The sequence below is a fragment of the Pezoporus wallicus genome, unplaced genomic scaffold (genome assembly GCF_028554395.1).
Source record: "Pezoporus wallicus isolate ANWC-B61680 ecotype Strahan unplaced genomic scaffold, APGP_CSIRO_Pwel_v1 contig_5069, whole genome shotgun sequence".
Lineage (NCBI taxonomy): Eukaryota > Metazoa > Chordata > Aves > Psittaciformes > Psittacidae > Pezoporus > Pezoporus wallicus.
This window is the reverse complement of record NW_026642361.1, coordinates 6,795,372-6,814,005: the sequence shown is the minus strand read 5'-3', so window position 1 is coordinate 6,814,005 and position 18,634 is coordinate 6,795,372. Positions and strand designations below refer to the sequence as shown.

The 18,634-nt window shown below is 39.7% G+C and overlaps 1 protein-coding gene across 1 annotated transcript in view; it reads left to right on the top strand.

Annotated features, from left to right (window-relative positions):
• Positions 1–17,800, top strand: part of TPH2 (tryptophan hydroxylase 2) — a 51,585-nt gene extending 33,785 nt beyond the window's left edge. Inside the window, exons 9-11 of the mRNA XM_057429472.1 lie at positions 9,671–9,766; positions 17,130–17,263; positions 17,354–17,800. Coding sequence (XP_057285455.1) covers positions 9,671–9,766; positions 17,130–17,263; positions 17,354–17,528 — 405 coding nt within the window. The 3' untranslated portion in view covers positions 17,529–17,800. The remainder of the gene's footprint in view (positions 1–9,670; positions 9,767–17,129; positions 17,264–17,353) is intronic.
• The last annotated feature ends 834 nt before the right edge of the window (positions 17,801–18,634 follow it).

Below are 18,634 nucleotides of genomic sequence, written 5' to 3'. Positions count from 1 at the left end.
GCCTGCTCCAGGGAATTGCATTATGAGAAGTGCCATATGCACCTGCTGCCTTACTTAGGGGAATGCCCGTTAGGGAGAGTACTGGGGCCTGTCTCCAGGCTGGCAAGGATAGTTATTAAAGAGGCCTCGCAGCCCGCAGTAATTAATTCTGACAGTGGACTGGGCAGTGTTTCTGTAAACTCTCTGCTTATAGAATGAGGATTGCCTGTACTGTGATATTGCTGCGCCTTTGGTTCTTTTTAATCTGTGAATTTACCTTACCAGTCTATCAAAAGCTTCTCCCAGGATAAGTGGAAGAGACTCCAGTGCCAGTTTTCCTCTTATGCCATTTTCTTAGAGCATTGCAGCATGTTCAAAAGGGCAGACTCTGCCTCCCTAGCCTAAAGTGGTATTTCAGGGAGTGTTGTAACTTATATCTTCTCTTCTGAGTCTCCCTCCAAGTTTGCTTGCTGGGAGGTTGATCCCTTTAGAGAGGAGGAAACTATGTTGAACCAGTGCTGAGGTCTATAGTTAACTGTGGGAAACAGGTCCTGAGGGCTGGCTTAGGCTTTTTGTAGAGATGCTGGCTCTGGATGCCAGAGGAAGAAAAGTGTCTGAGGTTGTTCTTGTCTGTTCTCTGGGTATTCTTCTAAGCAATGCAGTTCACAACTGGGGCAACAGTCTTAGAGTAAATGACTACCTAGAAAGTGGGAGTGTTCTCAGGTGAAGGAAAGCTAAATGATATCTTTTATGTGTACTGGTTCCAAATTCTGCTCTCACTTGGGTCATGCCCGACAGGCTGAGGAAGCTGGGGCTGTTCAGCCTGGAGAAGAGAAGGCTGCATGGAGACCTCATAGCAGCCTTCCAGTATCTGAAGGGGGCCTATAGGGATGCTGGAGAGGGACTCTTCATTAGAGACTGTAGTGATAGGACAAGGGGTAATGGGTTAAAACTTAAACAGGGGAAGTTTAGATTGGATATAAGAAGGAAATTCTTTCCTGTTAGGGTGGTGAGGCACTGGAATAGGTTGCCCAGGGAGGTTGTGAATGCTCCATTCCTGGCAGTGTTCAAGACCAGGTTGGACGAGGCTTTGGGTGATATGATTTAGCGTAAGGTGTCCCTGCCCACAGCAGGGGGGTTGGAAGTAGATGATCTTAAGGTCCTTTCCAACCCTAACTATTCTATGATTCTATGCCAACCTGTCAGTCTTCAAGTCCTTAGCCCTCTGCTACATATAAATCATACTCTTCAAGCTGTAGCATAAGCCAAAAGGCTGAGGGAGCACTTCCAGGATGCCAGCCCTTGCCTATGTAGTGTATAAAATCAGGGTGGTACTTCCTTTGATGGTTTCTTAATGTAAAGTTCTCGTTTGAAGGAGTAGCAGGACAAAGATGTGGAAAACAGGAACGGCAGATCCTGAAAAGACAGTCCCTGCTTGCAGACTGTGAATTGTGAAGGATCATAGTGGGTCGAGTGTGTCACGTAAGGCAGCACAGACTGGAGAGTGTGGCTGGACAGCAGTGACATGTGTTTACTCTGCTTTTCTTTCTTTTCCTTTTTTGTTTCTTTTTAGTTTGACTTTCAGAGGACCCCATCTCTTGGAGTCCCAGCTAACATGTTGAAAGACCTAACTGTGCCTCTTATGTTAGCTCTCTTAGAATTGCTGAAATTTGAAGCAACAGCTTGAAAAGAAATGAGCAAATACTTCAGCTACTGTAGGGAGCGCTGAACATGAATTGATGTTACATGTTGTAAAATAATGTGGAAAGGGAATGGCTCATTATTGCACATCATTTGTTCTTAATAACTCCATATGAAATTAATAAACCTTAAAACCCCAGGTCTTAGAAGTTGTTCAAGGTAAGAGTCAAATGACAGGGAAGGGGAAATAGTAAGGGTGAAGCATTAGGGCTTCAATGCCTTATGTTCAACAAGTGATTTAAGCAGCAGTTCATAGGTTTGATGGTCTCATCTCCTTAGCTGTGTGCTAAGCTTCAGCACTACTAGTTAATTATGTTTTAAAAAGCTAGGAGGTCTTTGACAGTGTTGAGCAAGTTGAGGCAAGTGTGCTTTTGTGGGATTGATATTTTTGTATCATCTCTTTGGCTCCTAGCTTTGGTGGAAGGGAATTGTTGCCTGGCCAGGAAACACCAGCGTTTTTACACAGAAAGAGTTCCTGCTTAACTGTAGAGGTTCTTGATTCTGTGTCTCCAAAGGCCTCCAAGGATTTCATCTGAGGGGTGGACAGACATTGTCTTTGTGCAGAGCAAGCTGGAATTCAGATTATTTAGGAGCAGTTCAGACATGGAGCAGGGTATCCATTGGCTCTAACTCTGTGGGAGCTAAGTGGAGTGGCAGCAGCAGAAAGATCCCAGAAGTGCTTCATCCTCCATTTTCCCTGCCTGCTCTTCAGAGTAGCAAGAGGGCCTCCTTCATGTGAGAATGAGCAATAGAAAGACGCATTCTCTTGAGTGACAGAAAAATGTTAGTAAGGATGCCCTCCATATCTTATTCCAGAAGGTATATTGCACCGGCAAGGTGGGTGACTGCCATACACATTTTCTTGTCTTGGCTGAGCTCACCAATTTTGCAGGTACAGCTTTATTCCTTACCAATATCACTGTAGCATTTTGTTGCTTGAGGTATATTTTCTGTTTCCTTACAAACTCATGATGATAATTCTATTTTGGTTGCCATTACGAGTTTTTCTGCAGAAATTCCTGAAAAAAAGAAACGTTTCATTTCAAACTATTCACAAGGGGTTAAGCCCCGCTGTGCTTGTTGTAGTGTGTGCCCTCTTTCCATATGCCAAGCCTCTGCATTAGAGGAACTTGTATGTAGTGATACTGTGTGCTATGGCTGTCAGCAGAACTGTGAGGGCTGGCCTGCATCTATCCCTGAGTGCTCTAATAAGCGGCACCACATCTACTCAAATTTCTGTTTATAAAGAGATTGTTCCAAGTATTCATCCTTAGTGAAAGGTCTGAATGCAAAGCAGTCAGATGAGGAGAAAAGGAGAATATTATTAAATATATACACTTTGAAATCCCCAAAGGAAGCCTCATTTCAGTGAGCCTAAATACATTTCGAAGTGGCGCACTAAACAAAATACTTCAGGAAGATAACTCAGAATAATTAAACTTTGTTTTCTTATTTGGAAACGCTGTTGGCTGTGAGTAGGGTCACTGCCTTTGTTGGAGGTAGGCGAATCATCTATAATGAGGCTTAGCCATTGAATTTTACTTCTTTTCTGCTTTTGATCTATTCACAAGCTCATCATGAGATTTATTTGTTGTTCAGAAATCTCCCTGCTTTTCTACTCAATAATGTTCCCACATGAATAGCTGTCAAATAGCCTGCATTGCTTGATGTCTGGACTTTTAACGTTGGCTGTACTGGCTAGTTGCCTGGGTTACCTGTGTTATATCTATCTGTTTCTTGTAGTGGAGATTCTTGATACTACTCAGCAGGCTGTGTATTTTGAGTAATTCTAATGTGAAATGCCAGGTGTTTTTTTCAGTGACTATTGATGTGTTTAAGATAAGATTGAAAAATAAGCAACTATTGACAAGTTTATTTGCAACAGCTATGAAGAAAGAAAGCACAAACAAGGAGTCAACAGTATCTCTGAATCAACATTTGCTTGCAATTTGAACAACTTTTACAGAGAGGAAGAAAGCACCATTAATTCTTAGGATTGGTTTCTAAAAATGGGATTTTTAGAGGTCCTTCAGTTGTACATAACTATGTTTTACAAGATAATTAATTACAAGTATATGTGAGATTTAATCTCTAGGTAAATAATTTTCGAGGCCTCTTAAAGAAAAAGGAATTATTCTTGCATATTGTGAACATACTTTGCATATTGTGAACATATTTGTGAAGCACAAATACAGGCTGGCCAGAGACAGGATTGAGAGCAGCCCTGAGAAGAAAGATTTGGGGTGTTGGTTGACAAGAAGCTCAACATGACCCAGCAGTGTGCACTTGCAGCCTAGAGGCCCAACCATATGGGAGAGTGGTGAGGCCCTGGCACAGGTCCCCCAGAGAAGCTGTAGCTGCCGCATCCCTGGCAGTGTTCAAGGCCAGGCTGGATGGGGCTTTGAACAACCAGGTCTGGTGGAAGGTGTCCCTCCCCATGACAGAGGGGTTAGAACTAGGTGATCCTTAAAGTCGCTTCCAACCCAAACCATTATGGCTTTATGATGTAACATATATCTGGATCAAGAATGGTTCATTAAAAATCTTAAATACAATAGAATGAATGTAGAGATGTTTTCTGAAGTATATTTATTTGCCACTGGACTTGCAATTATTTACGCGCATCAATAGTTGTGTTCATAGCAACTAATTTCATACATATGCGTAAAGTGATTGTGCTACTGTGTGTCAGTTTGGGGCTGTAGCACCATCCCATTACTGGTTCCTGTAGTGGTGAAGCATATCCTATCCATATGCTAAGGTTGCAGTCATGCAGTTACTCAATCTCGCTGCCTTTCCTCTCCTGACAGGGAGTGCAAGTGAATCAGGTCTTGACATGGTTGGTGTTCTCAGGACTCATGCTGACAACATCTTTAAAAAGTACTTTTAGAGAACAGATAAAATCTCAAGTTACACATGATGCTGAAACTTGCCAAGTGAACACAGATAATGGTCTCTATGCTATACCATAAGAAAACTAAGCAAAGTGGAATGGCTTGCAAGGCCCTTTTATGCTAGCAGATTTTGAACTACTGACTTTATGACCTTAGCACCCAAAACCCTGCACAAACTGTTTGCATATGTCCCAGGAGGGAGATTCCCAATTACAGAATGGTGTGAATGTGAGGAGTGATTTTCAAAGGCTTAGAAACCAGTAAGATGAAGAGAGTTCAACTTATCAGTCCTCTTCTCCTGCCTTTGAAAATGTCTAAACAGCCTTGAATAATTTATTATTATTCTTAGTCACTTTTTTTTTCTTTTTTGGTAGTCTAGTTTATAATGCAGGACAGTACCTGAACATGAAGAGCAGAGATTGTATCTACCTTGGAGACCAGCCTTGGACTTAGCCAGGGCTTTCCAGGTAGATAGTAGGACAACTGTCTGACTCTTACTATCACACATATATGGGATCAGACCAGGTGCCCCAGTATCTTGTCTCTGATACTTGCAAACTGCAGACATCTGGAGGACAGTGTAGACTGAAAGCCATATGGTAGAAATATTTTCCTGGTATGCTGCTTCAGTTGCTAATGACTTTTGCTTCAGGCAGTCTGGAGGAAGAGATCTGCTCTATTAGTAATTAATAGCCCTTAATAGGATTTTCTTCCGTTGATCCATTTAATAATTTTTGGACCTGTGTAGACAGTGTTTCATGCACTTGACAGTAAAGTATCTTTTGTATACTTTCATTAAATAAGAGAAATAAATTAAAATCATTTTGGTTACTGTCTTATGCTCCTGGCAGTCTTGGTCATTAGGATGATGTCTCATAGAATCGCAGAATGGTTTCATCTGGAAGGGACCTTAAGACCTTGTAGTTCCAACCCTGCTGCTATGGGCAGGCACACCTTCCACTAGATCAGGTTGCTCAAAGCCCCATGCAACCTGGCCTTGAACACTGCTAGGGATGGGGCAGTCACAACTTCTCTGGGCAACCTCTTCCAGTGATTCACCTCCCTCCCAGTAAAGAACTTCTGAATATCTAATCTAAATCTATGCTCTTTCAGTTTAAAGCCATTCTCCTTTGTCCTATCACTACATGCCCTTGTAAAAAGCTCCTCTCCAGATTTCTTGTAGGCGTCCTTTAGGAACTGGAAGGCTGCTCTAAAGTCTCCTCAGAGCCTTCTCCAGGCTGAACAACCCCGAGTCTCTCAGCCTGTCTTCACTGCAGAGGTGCTTCAGCCTCTGATCATCTTCATGGTCCTCCTCAGGACTTGCTTGAGCAGGTCCACATCCTTGTTGTGGACCCCAGAGCTGGATGTAGTGCTGCAGGTGGGGTCTTACGAGGGCAGAGTAGAGGGGCAGGATCACCTTCTTTGACCTGCTGGTCACACTTCTTTTGATGCAGCCCAGGATATGGTTGGCTTTCTGGGCTGCAAGTGCACACTGCTGCATCATGTTGAGCTTCTCATCAATCAGCACGCCCAAGTCCTTCTCCTCAGGGCTGGGGAGAGTCTCTTGTCTTAAAAATTCTTTTCAATCCTTTATTTGGCTCTTTGATTCTTCATCTTACTTTGCTGGTTTGGGTAATGGAGGTACATTTTAGGTGAAGGCTCTTCAAGAACTACAGAATTTTTACAACATCCTACTTCAAAAGCCTACCTGTAGGTAGCAAAGCCACACTTCATTCTAAAGATGAGGTGGAGCTGGGAGTAGGGGGGGACAACAGGATATTGTTGAAGGGCCATGTGCCTAGGGCTGGAGGTTGGGGAGTATACCAGAAACATGACTAAGATTTGAAATCAGAGTCTGTGTGCCCCATTTTGCTTGCATTCAGCATGTACTTGCATTCGGCAAGTAACCACATATAACAACAATAATAAGCTATTTGCCTTCAGGTGAGGCTTTAACAAATCTATTATTCTCAACAGCCATTTCTTTGTCCTATCGTTCCCACTCCAGTGTCAGTTATAGTTATCTCATATAAAATACAGATTACCACAGTCAGTGTGGTTTACCGTACAAAGAGAGTGATTAAGTGGGTATTTCTGGGTCTGGTCTTATAAAACGTGTCTCTGTATAGTTAACATTCAACCTCATCAGGTGCCTCCGTGTTTGTAGACTTGAGAGCACAGCTTGCCAAAGCCTGCGGAGTCTTGTAAGGCACTGAGTGAGCCTGTGAGTAGAGGCAGGGGGGAATCGTGTGTTGCTGACTAATGATCTGAAGATGGCAGTATTGGGTGAGCTATCGCGTTTTCGTAGCTAAGCAGAGGTCTCTTAAATACAGAAATTGTAGTTGTTGCATATGGCAAATTTATCAAAAAATCAGCTTTTCATCTGAAGGGCTTTTCTTAATGCTGTAGCTTAATACCAGAAGTTAGTAGTAGGGAGATGTATTTTATCATCTGGTCATTTTGCATGCATTTTATTTGAGTTAGTTATCCTGAGAGTGCAAGTTTTATCAGTGCTGAAGATAGGCTGTCATCAGCGAGTGTTGGCTCATAAATATAATAATAGTATATTTTCTTATAATAGTAACAATTGTAATAATTTTTGAACTTAAGTAAAATAAAGCTCTCTTTGTGTGCTATGTGTCTATCAAGGAGGAACTGCCATTGAGGTCTCCCTCTGTCTTAAGCACACCCTACTCCATGGCAGCAAGGACTGCTCTCACCTTTGCCAGTGTTAGCTCTCTGCTTTCTGCCCCTTCATTCCCCAACAGTGCACCTCCTCAGGAGAGTGGAGATCATTTCTCTTCCCTCCCTCCACTGTTCCTATGGATTGCTAAGTGGGAATTCTCCTGTGGGCAGCCTGACATTGGTTTGGTCCTTCTCAGCCTGAGAAAGGTCTACAGTAAAAGTGTCCCACATTGAGGAACAAAGTCATGGCTGCTCTTACAGATCTATAACAGACAAATACCAGACCATGCCCTTTTTAGCTGCAGCTGGTTTTAAGAATGGAAGTGACCGTGATCACCACTGTATTTTATCAGGATCCCAGTCCTGCTGTGTATCTGTCAGGGTGTTCATGTTCAGAGCATAAGAACCACTACCTGGTGTGTTGTTTTAAGAGAGTTAATGGGAAATTCGAAGGTGTTAGTGGGATTTAAAGTGTAAAGCTGAGTGGTCCATTGCTGACAGTGCCGGCATGTACAGAAGCAGGACTGTAGGTAGCCTCCTGAAGGTTTTCCTGGCAAAATATTCAGGCAGGGAAGCTAACTTTGTACTCTTTTTGGCAGTAGGTCTCTCAGCTTCACTCATCATTCCTAGTGATGCCTTTGACATTTTGTGCACCTGGCTATTTGTCCCTGAGGTGTCTTTTTTAGAAACCAATTGTCTTGGCCTTCTTTTAAATGACGACATCAGCTCATTACATCTAATAAAATATTTTATAACAGTTTGCCTTTATCTGAGTCAAAAACAAGGCCAGTGGTGGAACTTTGATTTTTTTTTTTTTTTTTTTTTTTTATTGGCATTTTTTTCTGGTCAGAGTTGTGCTTTCACCTCCCCTAGTGTATATCTGTGCCTTTGCTGTGGTGGAATCTGACTCAAGGCATTTGAAGTCACCACAACCTTTTCTTCTTGCCAGCTGACTTAGCAGCTGTGGATTAGACACAGGGCTCATATTTTTATTCTTTTTTATCACACCCTTCTATATAGTGCCATGCTGCATGAATCACTAGCTCTACAGGAACTTTTATGAGGCAGAGAAATGACTCATTTGTCAATTTCTAAACATTTGTTGAACTTAAAAAAGCTGTTAATTTCTGCTCTTTTGCGTTTAGTATGATGCTCAACCTGGAAGAGTGGGGGTTTAAGAGGGAAATGGATGAAAAATAAGTAATCATGTTAGGATCCATTCTCAAGTAATTCAGAAAAACTAAAGACATAGTGCCAAATACTGGGTTCTTATCCTAAATTCGTATTTCCTGCAAAGACTTGTAAATCTGTTCGGTTCAGTGGAGTTGTGTCCTTTTGCACAAAACCTGAAATTGTCAGGTAACGTAATAAGCACACATGTATATAGATCTGTGTGTATATATGCAATATATGTAATGTTTTTGTTCAAGTTAGAAATCAACTTCCTAAAACCTTCATATGTAGAAATAGTTACTAGCTTAATCTCAACTGTTTGATCTAACATCAGAAAGTAATCTTGATGTGTCATAGCAAAACCAAACTAAAACATGGTACCATAGGAGCAGAAGTGACTGTCTTCTTTTGCATTTAGCGGTCAGTGAGCTATCTGTGCTTCTTATGGTCTTCCTAGCATTTAACTTTGTTGGGTGGATACAGCAAAGTTAGTTACAGTACTGTTATGCCAGTTTAGCACCTCTCTTTCATAGTTCCTCATCAGTTCGTTATCAGATATGTTACCTGATTGAATGTAGACCTAAAGAACAATTGTAATGGATTGGTCAAGTGAACTTAGTCAACTGACTGTAATTTTCTTTCTGTAATTCAAGAAGCCAAGTGGCATATTAGTTCTTCATTTATGACAGTGTAAAATCAAGTGAAGCCTAAGGCCTTGGCTCAAGAAGGCCCTTAAACACATACATGTAAGTAAGTTAATTCTAACTCAAGAAAGTACTTCAATATGTGACACACTTTAAAGTGGCAACAGCTCGAGCTTAAAGCTGTGTGCTCTGAACTAGATCTCAGAGATATTCAGAGGCTTCTAGATAGGCAGACCAGCTACCTTGCAGGATTTTATTTTAAGTCACCTCATTTATTTCAGGAGGTTTCAAAAATCTCTGCAGATTACTATCAGTGCTTTTGATACCTAAATGATCTTGCTTGTCTGTTCCTAACTGGCCATTCCTGTGAACTGATTGGGTTCAGAAAAAAAGCAGAATCACACATTTTTGTGCAAAGCTCTGCTACTGCAGACCATGACATTTAAAGTACTTAGCAGTAACAACATACTTTATCTGAATTTATGTGAAAGACATGAAATTCTGAAGAAGTGGGGCAATCAAGCGAATATGGTACCAATTGTCATTGCTGAAGTGCCTGTTTGCAGCTGCACTATATGTATCTTTGTTTTGCAGTGCTATTTTTTTACAATTGAATTTGGCCTTTGCAAGCAAGAAGGACAGCTACGTGCTTATGGGGCAGGACTTCTGTCTTCTATTGGCGAATTAAAGGTATGTGTCCTTAAAGCAGAATCAACTTTTTTTTTTAATTCTTAACAAAATAATAGTTGGATGTACATATTTTGACTTCCAAATAGCAGCTAAAGTTGTCAGGATAAAAAGCTTACTTTTAAAGTGTGATATTGACCTAAAAGCTTTGTTTGAAATATCAGCTGGCACTTGAAGCATGAAATGGATTTGTAAGGCCCAAAGTACCAAAGCAACTACAAACTACAGAACTAGTTTCTGTTTGAATTTGCATTTCTTGTAAAAAGAGGCTCGTAGGTTTTAAAGGTGAGTGTTTCTTGAGCTCTGAAAACTTTGTTTAGAAAAGAAGCATATAATTTTACAACATACAAAAAATGTTTTGAAATCATATGTGGTTCTGGTGTAAGTAATCCAGCGTATTTCAATTGATTCATTATTGATATTAAAAGAACAACATTTATTAGGGTCCTGATTCAGTAGTTTAATCATATTTAAAGTTAAGGAATGGATATGAACTCATGCTAGATTTGAAGTACATGCCAGTGTGACAATACCTAGAGCCCTATTCTTATAAATGTGAAAGTGTTTAACCTTGCATGATGTGAGTAGTTGTAGTGGATCATTTGTTGCCTCTTTTTATGCCTAGAAAACATAGAGAACAAGCAAAAAGTATTTTGTCACAAGTCTAGTATTTTGGGGCATAATACATCTCTCTCTTGGGAAGATGGGAGGGAGGGAGAGGGAGTAGTTCCATCTTCTGGCACCTAAATGAACTCTTGGTGGCTTTTCAGGTAAAGATTTGGTTTTAGAAAGCATGTACAGAATAGTATATGTATACAGTATATGTATAATAGTATTTACAAACTGTTTTGCAATATATCTGCTGTTTATTTATGTTTAACTTCTCCCCACCCTCCTGCACTGGCTTTTTTGGTGAACTACCTAGCAGTTTAATAGAAGGATCTCAGTCTCTTCTTTCATGTTCGTTTCACCTGTAACTGAGAATATTCATGGTGAAGCTCATTAGTCAAATTGCTATTCTTTCATTAGTAGAAAAAAGGTTGAAGAAAATTGCCTTCTCCAGTATTTTTCTTTGGTTGCATTACAGCTGCTCTAAGTTCATTGCGTACTTCAGCCACAGTGCTCTGTATTAGCCTAGTAATATTTTATACTCACAGTGCAAAGATGGTTAGATGCAGAGAGATGAATATGTCTCACTTCTTCTGGCCCTACAACATTCAGTGCTAAGCCCCAAACTCCGTGCAGGAGTCTGCAGAGAATCGGGTCTTTATTTAAACTAACAGTTACAGTCATTAGGTAATGACCCTGAAAGTACCTGTCACATCATTTACAAAATCTAAGGGCATAAAAGTGAGGAGATGAATAGTCAAGAATGAAATAAATCTTTTACCATCAATGTCATAAACACATTATTCTTGTCAAGTCCGCATATTTTGTTACCTCGCATTTGTGATCCCAAATCTGTGTTCTTCACTCACCAGTAATCTCATAGTATAAATGCAAAGAATAATCCTTTTGAAAAGCAACGGCAAAAATTAAATAATGTGCCCACTAATGGACTATATTGATCTGCTTCAAAGGTATGGCCATATATCATAATAATTTTACCATAAATCAATAATATTATATACTTTTCTATTATTCTACATATATATTTCATACATGGGAAGTCAGAAGGGACTATTCGATCATCTGGTTTGACCTCTTGTGTATCGTAAGCTATTAAATTTCTCCAGATCTTGCATATACTGAGCATAGGGACTTAAGTTGGACATTTCAGTTATTGAGAAACTAAGGACTTGTGTGCTGCAGGCACAGAACAGCACCATACCACAAATAGCCAGTCTCCATGAAGAAAATGGTAAGGTGAAAAACGTCTGGGGCTGTGCTCCATGGTAGAAAATAAGGTAAAAGGTAAGGAAAAAAATGTAAAACACTACTAAGTTTTCTGCTAACATGACCATAGGGAAAGCTGTTTCTACACCAGAAACCTGGCAGTGAATGTGCTCTTCTTAACAAGATACATCGGGCAAATGCTTAGGAAGGAAAATATCTGGCTGCCCATGGGATTGGTGCACAGTCTTGCATCAAGCCGTACAAGTTTCTGATGTTTCCTGGGAAAGCAAACTCCCTTACTTCCACCTCCTCGCACCTATTGGGAGGGAAAATGTCTTCTTTAACCTGAAGGTGTCTGAAAGATAATGCTAATATAACAGACTTTGGTTGAGATCCTGATAATATCAATATCCTGATTCTAACTAAAATCCTCATGGATGGCAGGAACTGCTCTCAAAATGATAACAATACTGGATATTTCTGTGGTGAGTGGGGATGAATAGAAAACTGAGATTGCATGGTTATGAAATCTGACCCTCATGTGCAGATCCCATGCTTCTCACAGGAGTTGGAGTGAAGAAGCCCTTTCAGAAATAAATACTGCCATTCTTAAGACAACAGTGATTGTGAGCCTGTTGTCCAGTCTCTGAAGAAGTTCAAATACTTATTTATCCTTGCCACTAGGAAGGTAGATTTTGTGTCAGTGTTGAGTTTTGCTGCCTTGATTTTACAGGCATTTGATAATAACATGGTTTTGTCAGCCAGAAGAAAAGCTGTTCTCCAGCTGCCCACCCTATTAGCTCTCTTTTCAGTGCAACAATATTATTTAAAGGACGCAAAACAGTGCCTAATTTTATGGATAATTTTTAGAAATTTCTAGAAATAAATGACTTGCATTATTTGAAGGCTGGGAATGGCCTACAGTATTTGGGCCTTTCAGATGAATGAATGGCTTGTTCAGTCATCCCGGTTTCTATATTACATGTCTCCGGTCTGCAAATCTGGTAAACAACTTCAGCAACAAAGAACTATAGAAGCTAGAGAAATGTGGGCACCAGCCTATCAATATAGGATTTTCTTCAAGTCTTTTTCCTCACTCAATACTGAGACTTCAAATTTCAGAAACTGAAAAATGCAGCTCCTGATGTGCATGTTATGGAAGCATGAGGCAAAAAACTTTTAAAAGCACAACAAAATAAGGAGAAAGAGAAGATTAGAAGTGAAGCCTGGGGGGAAACAAATAGTACAGTAAGTAGTTATAAAATGTTCTGCCTAATGTAGTCAGGTTAACTCTAGCTAATGCTATTACACAGTATATATTTGGGGCTTAGAGATAAGGCAGAAATAATGTACATTTCAATTATTAAAACTATTTCTAAAAAGCAGTACAAATGTCTTTGGAAACTTTAATCCATTTGCTTTGTATGATGCTCTCTTGAATTCTTTCATTAAAGGAGTCTCCTATTAACTTTAGTTGGCTGTAGATCAAGTCATATATCCCTGTTATATGCTTCTATATTTACCAGAGAGGTAGACTTCAGATCTTTCTGTATAGATTTTTAAAGTCAAATGTGATGTCCATATACGATGTCATATTTTGTTTTAATGATAATTTATGTTAAGGAGAGCCAGCATTAGCCTTCATAACCAAAATGATTCAAATAAAAGCTTTGACTCTGTTTTCTGAAGAGGATGAAGATGATGGAGAAAACAGCTTCTGGATCCCAGGTGCTCATTTTAGTGGCCTTTTTAAATAGAGAGTCTTTCCCTTATTTGTCTAAACAATATAGAAAATTATACCGATGAAAAAAAGAAAAAAATCTGGTAAAATCAGGACACTGTCAGATTTGCAACCTGTGTTGTAGATAATCAGAAAAACCTTTAAGAGCAGGTTTTCCAATACTCTGTTCCCGCCTTGAAATAATAAGGTAGTAAAATCAGTACTGGCACACAGACAACTTCTCATCTGTGTCCTTATTCTGCCCTCCTCTACTCCGCAGACAGTGCTGTATTTATAACTCATCTGAAGTTTTCTCCTTGCCAGCTGAAGATTTTTTTTTTTTTTTTTTTTTTTTGGTGTTTTTTTTTTTTTTTTGGGGGGGGGGAGGGTGTTGGTGAAACTGGAAAACTCCAAGTTATATTATTACACTCAATTCTTTGTACTCAGAGGAGAAATTGCAAGACCAAGCTCTTCCTTCGTGTGTCAATGGTAGTGGTCACTTAGGAAGTGATTAATGGTTCTCGGCTCAGTGTAAATGCCTAGTGCCTTCTGAGATGCCCCAGTATATCTGACCAGCTCTCTCCAGCTGCCACTTTGGAAATGCATAAGTCTTCTTTAGGACTTGTGCTGTATCTTCCATCCCTATACAGATGCATCAAACATCCTGGGCCCTAGAGACCTGTGGTTAGGTACCTCAGTCGGTCTCAACCTTTGATCTAGAAGGTCATTGAGGCATTTCTTTAGTGCTGTGCTTATTTCCAATATGGCAGTTGTCTGATTCTTAAACTGTCTGGTTGTCTGATAGTGCTGCTTTTCCTGGGAATCAGGGATGATTCATTTGGAATTTTCACTCCAAACACTTGTTGCATGAACTGAATGAGAATCACCAATGGCCGTATTAGCACAAGCAGTACAGTTTGTATGAATGGGCCCTTAGAGACAGTTATAACAAATGCACAAGATGGTAAAATGCTCTGACCAAATGCTGTTTTCCTTATGATTGTTAACCTTGACATTTTTTTGGATAACTGAAGAGGTCTCCAATGGAGAAATCTGTATTGGATACTTGCTTATTTGAGTTCAACGAAGAACTGAATGTCCAACCAGAACATAAGTGAATAGCATGCATTAAAAAATATAGCTTGGAAGCTTTTAGACTCACCAGGTAGTTTTTCGTTGAGATTCTGTGCATCATAATGTTGAAAGTGCCAGACCTCTAGTTTGGCTTTGAAACAGTGTCCTGACCAACCTAGTTCACACCAGGCAGTTTATGTTCTATCTGAAGGTTTGTGTGCAGGTTCAGTTCAGTTTCTGAGCTCTGCCGTCTCTGGTGTCAGCATGTCAAGTCAATAGTAGACATCAGAGGCACTAGGCTGCAGGCTTTGAAAACATCTAGATTCACAGAGATGTTTCCCGTTGCTTTAGTAGGCATGCCAATGCCTGCTTGATGCAAGAGCCAAAAGACAGTATCCAAGAATGGAGATAGATAGGTATCTTGGGTGTGAATTCATCAGAATGTAGGCACTTCATTCCTAAACTGCATCCCCAAAAATAACTTATCGGTTGTCACCTAACTTTGAAGGCATGCCTGAGTCCTTACCCTCTGCTTCGAGGTTGTATGTTTCCTGGTTTCTGCACATCCCAGTCTCTGCAGAGTTGCTTTGTGAAGCAGCACCTCTGCCATGCGTAAACTGAACTGGGATCCAGAAAGTAGGAGTCATTTCATATACAAGATCTGAAGAGAATAACCAGAAGGGCTTTCTCAGAGCACATCCACTGTGATAAAGAATTAGCTTTTTCTTCTCTCTAAACTCTCCCTTTTTATAAAATCGGTGCTAAGTGACCAGAGCAGTTGTTCATGATGTAGGAGCCACAGGCTGAATCCTTTCTCACCTCTGATGTCTTATATCCCAAGGAGTAGGACTAGCCCAGCAGAGGCCATTAGTGAGTGAAGGAGAAGAGGGAATCACAACACTGTCACCCTTTCTGTTGAAGCTGTCACAGTATAGGAAAGAAACCATGAGCCAGAAGTGGTCACCTACTGATTTGGTTCCTAAGAAAATGTGACCCATATCACTCTCGATCCCCTGCACAGCGCATCACCCAGAGTTTTAAAACTGTGCTTTAGACATCTGAGGCATCAAGTCTCACCTGGAAGTATGAAGGCACCTTTAGAGGAGTTGTTTTTAGCTATAGTTAGCATCCCAGGTCATTTTAATTCCCAGTCAATAAAAACACATTCATTTTGGTAGAAGGAGGTAAATGCCTAAATTTACAGCCACTCAACCACATCATGGCTCTGAAGGGAGAAAGTGATGACAGATATAGAAAGCAGCCTATGGTGAGCCTGTTTCTGCAATCCATTTAGAAGAGGATGCTATTCAAGACGGGCCATTTTTTACTTTATTTTTTCAAACCTGTTTAACTGATGGCTGGCTAGAAACGGCAAACCTTGTGAGAAGGAAAAGATACATGTACTAAAGAAAGTAAATTCCCTGACATTTTAAGTTTTCGTACATTAATTTTTCATGTATTTATTTTTGGAGATAGAAGAGGTGGGAGGAAGAGGTTCTTGTTCCAGTTTTATGTCCTGTTATTTGGAGACTGCAGGTTGAGAGCTAGTGTGATATTTTCAGAGCCTTTCACAGGGATTTAGAAATGAGCTTAAGCAAAAGCTTGGATAAAAGGTGTGGTGAATACCTTAATATTAATACCTTACTCTGCTATAAAGAGTGTCCATGAAGAAAAAAAAGTAAAGAAATAAGAATCACCTTTGAACGTCAGGGATCTGCTCCCTCCCTGTCATTTCTCCATGGTTTTCATGTACATCTTCACTATGGGTATATATTAGAAGACTGAAAAAGGTTGAAAGTTGACCTAAATATGCTTTCTTTCCTTAGCTTATACTTCTATACAGAGCACTGAGAATGAAAATACATGTGCTCTAAAAATTAAGGTAGATCCAAAAGCTAATACAATTATTCAAGTAGAAAGGGGGGGCTAGAAAAAGATTGTGTTGGAAAACATCTCAGTACCTGATTCTCAGTTTTGGAACTTCTGCATCCTTTCTAGTGGTTTGTGCCTGTCACATGAAAAGAAAGGCTAACTGGAAATTTCTTCTCTGGGTAGCAGCATTTGATGCATCATCTGCCCATAGTCTGCTCTGTACTTATTTGTGCCTTTTTATTTAGTTATTTTTTTTTTCTTTACAGTACTATATAGAGCATTATTGCTCAGCAGTACGTGGCAGAATGTAGTGCATATCGTCAGCATGCAATATAAGTGGGCATTATTTAATTGGTTTTCAGATATATAGTTTCTTAAACTCACTGTTAGGAAAATAGTATATGATTTTGGCCTGGAAATGTAAAGCACAGATTATATTAATGGTTTGGTCAGGCTCAGTTCACCCACCAAGATGATCATCAGTTCTGCCAGTTAAGTGACATTTTGGGCATATACATATTTGTAGTTGTACAGATAAATTTTTAGGAATGATTATTTGATGACTTTCCTGTTTCCAGCTGAGGATTTATGTTTGTATGCCTACATGGCAGGTGAATTTCTAATCTCCTCTGTATTATTTTAATAATCATTTTTGGGGAAAAATTACTCTTGTAAAAAGAGCTTTTTTAAGTAACAAATGATTTATTCTGCTCAAACTGAAAAACCACTGTGTATGTAAAATGAGAGGCTATTAACTAAAGGGAAACACAGCACAGTGATATAAAAGCTATATATATGAACAGCTGTATAGATGCACAGCAGTATTGAAATGCAGTTTAAAAGATCCTCTTGTGTATTTTGCAGCATGCTCTCTCTGACAAGGCCAATGTGAAAACATTTGATCCAAAGACAACCTGTTTGCAAGAATGCCTTATCACTACCTTCCAGGAAGCTTACTTTGTTTCAGAAAGTTTTGAAGAAGCCAAAGAAAAGATGAGGTAAAATATTTCCCTTGACTCAAAAATCTAGTTTTCTCTTCTTTAGCAGTCAAAAAACCCCAGATATGTTAATTTTGTTTTTTCTTCCAGGGACTTTGCCAAATCAATCAATCGTCCCTTCTCTGTGTATTTCAATCCATATACACAAAGCATTGAGATTCTGAAGGATACCAGGAGTATAGAAAATGTTGTTCAGGACCTCCGCAGTGATCTGAACACTGTATGTGATGCTTTAAGCAAAATGAACAGATATTTGGGGATTTGATGTTTGTGGCACTGTAATTTGCTGTTAGTTGCTTTTTTCTGTAGCCAGTCTTGTAACATCACATGATACGGCTAACTTCTCAAACCTATCAATTTTCCCTTTGCAGCTTGGCCTATGGCTTGCATCATTGTGTAGCTCTGTCTGATTGTAATGTGCAGACAAACCAAGGCAATGCTAATTTGTAAATGCAACATGGAATGTGGCAAAATATAGTCATCAATTCCTCAATACAATGTCATGTAGAAGTACACCATTAAAAACTTACCCGGCAATGGTTTTGTTTCCATAAGATGTTTCACTTCAGTGTATAAGAAACAGTTGCTGAATTCATTGTCTTTTTCTTTATAATCCTTTTCCTCCCATAGGAATCCAGAAAGAAATATTTGCAACGTTTTAATTTTCTTTATAAGAGAATCTGTATTTCTTTCTGTAGTGTGAAGACAATGTTTTGCCCATATATCTGTAACAGAACTGAGTGTCTCTTGTGACTGAACAATACAATTTATATACCAGTGCTGAGATCAGGAAGGCTATGTATCAGTACTAAAAGGTCCGTGGAGGTTACAGATTATGAGCTCTCACACCTGACAAATGTTCAACGTGGCTGAATAATTGCAACATAATAAAAAAAATGGAAAACCTCTGACAATTGGTGTAGCAAGGTAGTTCTAGTTCCTTCCTGTGTTACTGATGAGAGTCCTGAGCGTACTTCCTCTACAAGGGCCATATGGGAATAAGAGAAGTGCTTGTGTTAATTCTGGGTTGTTAGATGTGTATATAAAGCCCTTCTACATCATTGTGTGCCCTCTGCATTCCCTTGTCTTTTGAACATACTTCTCTTGCATTTCATGCATAATTTGCCTTTCCTCATTATGCCACAGTCAACCTTGACATGGCCATGCATGAATGGGTCTATGCTGTATCAGTATCAGCACATATAAAAGGGTGAATATGGAAGTTGTTATTTAATTACAGCCAAGACAATTATCAGTTAGTAGATTACTTGTGGGGTGATTAAATCATGGAGACACCCAAGCTGCCTAGTTTGTACCAGATGGATGCAGGTAATGCCTGAATTAATAAAGTCTAAGTTAGCAAGCTCTGAC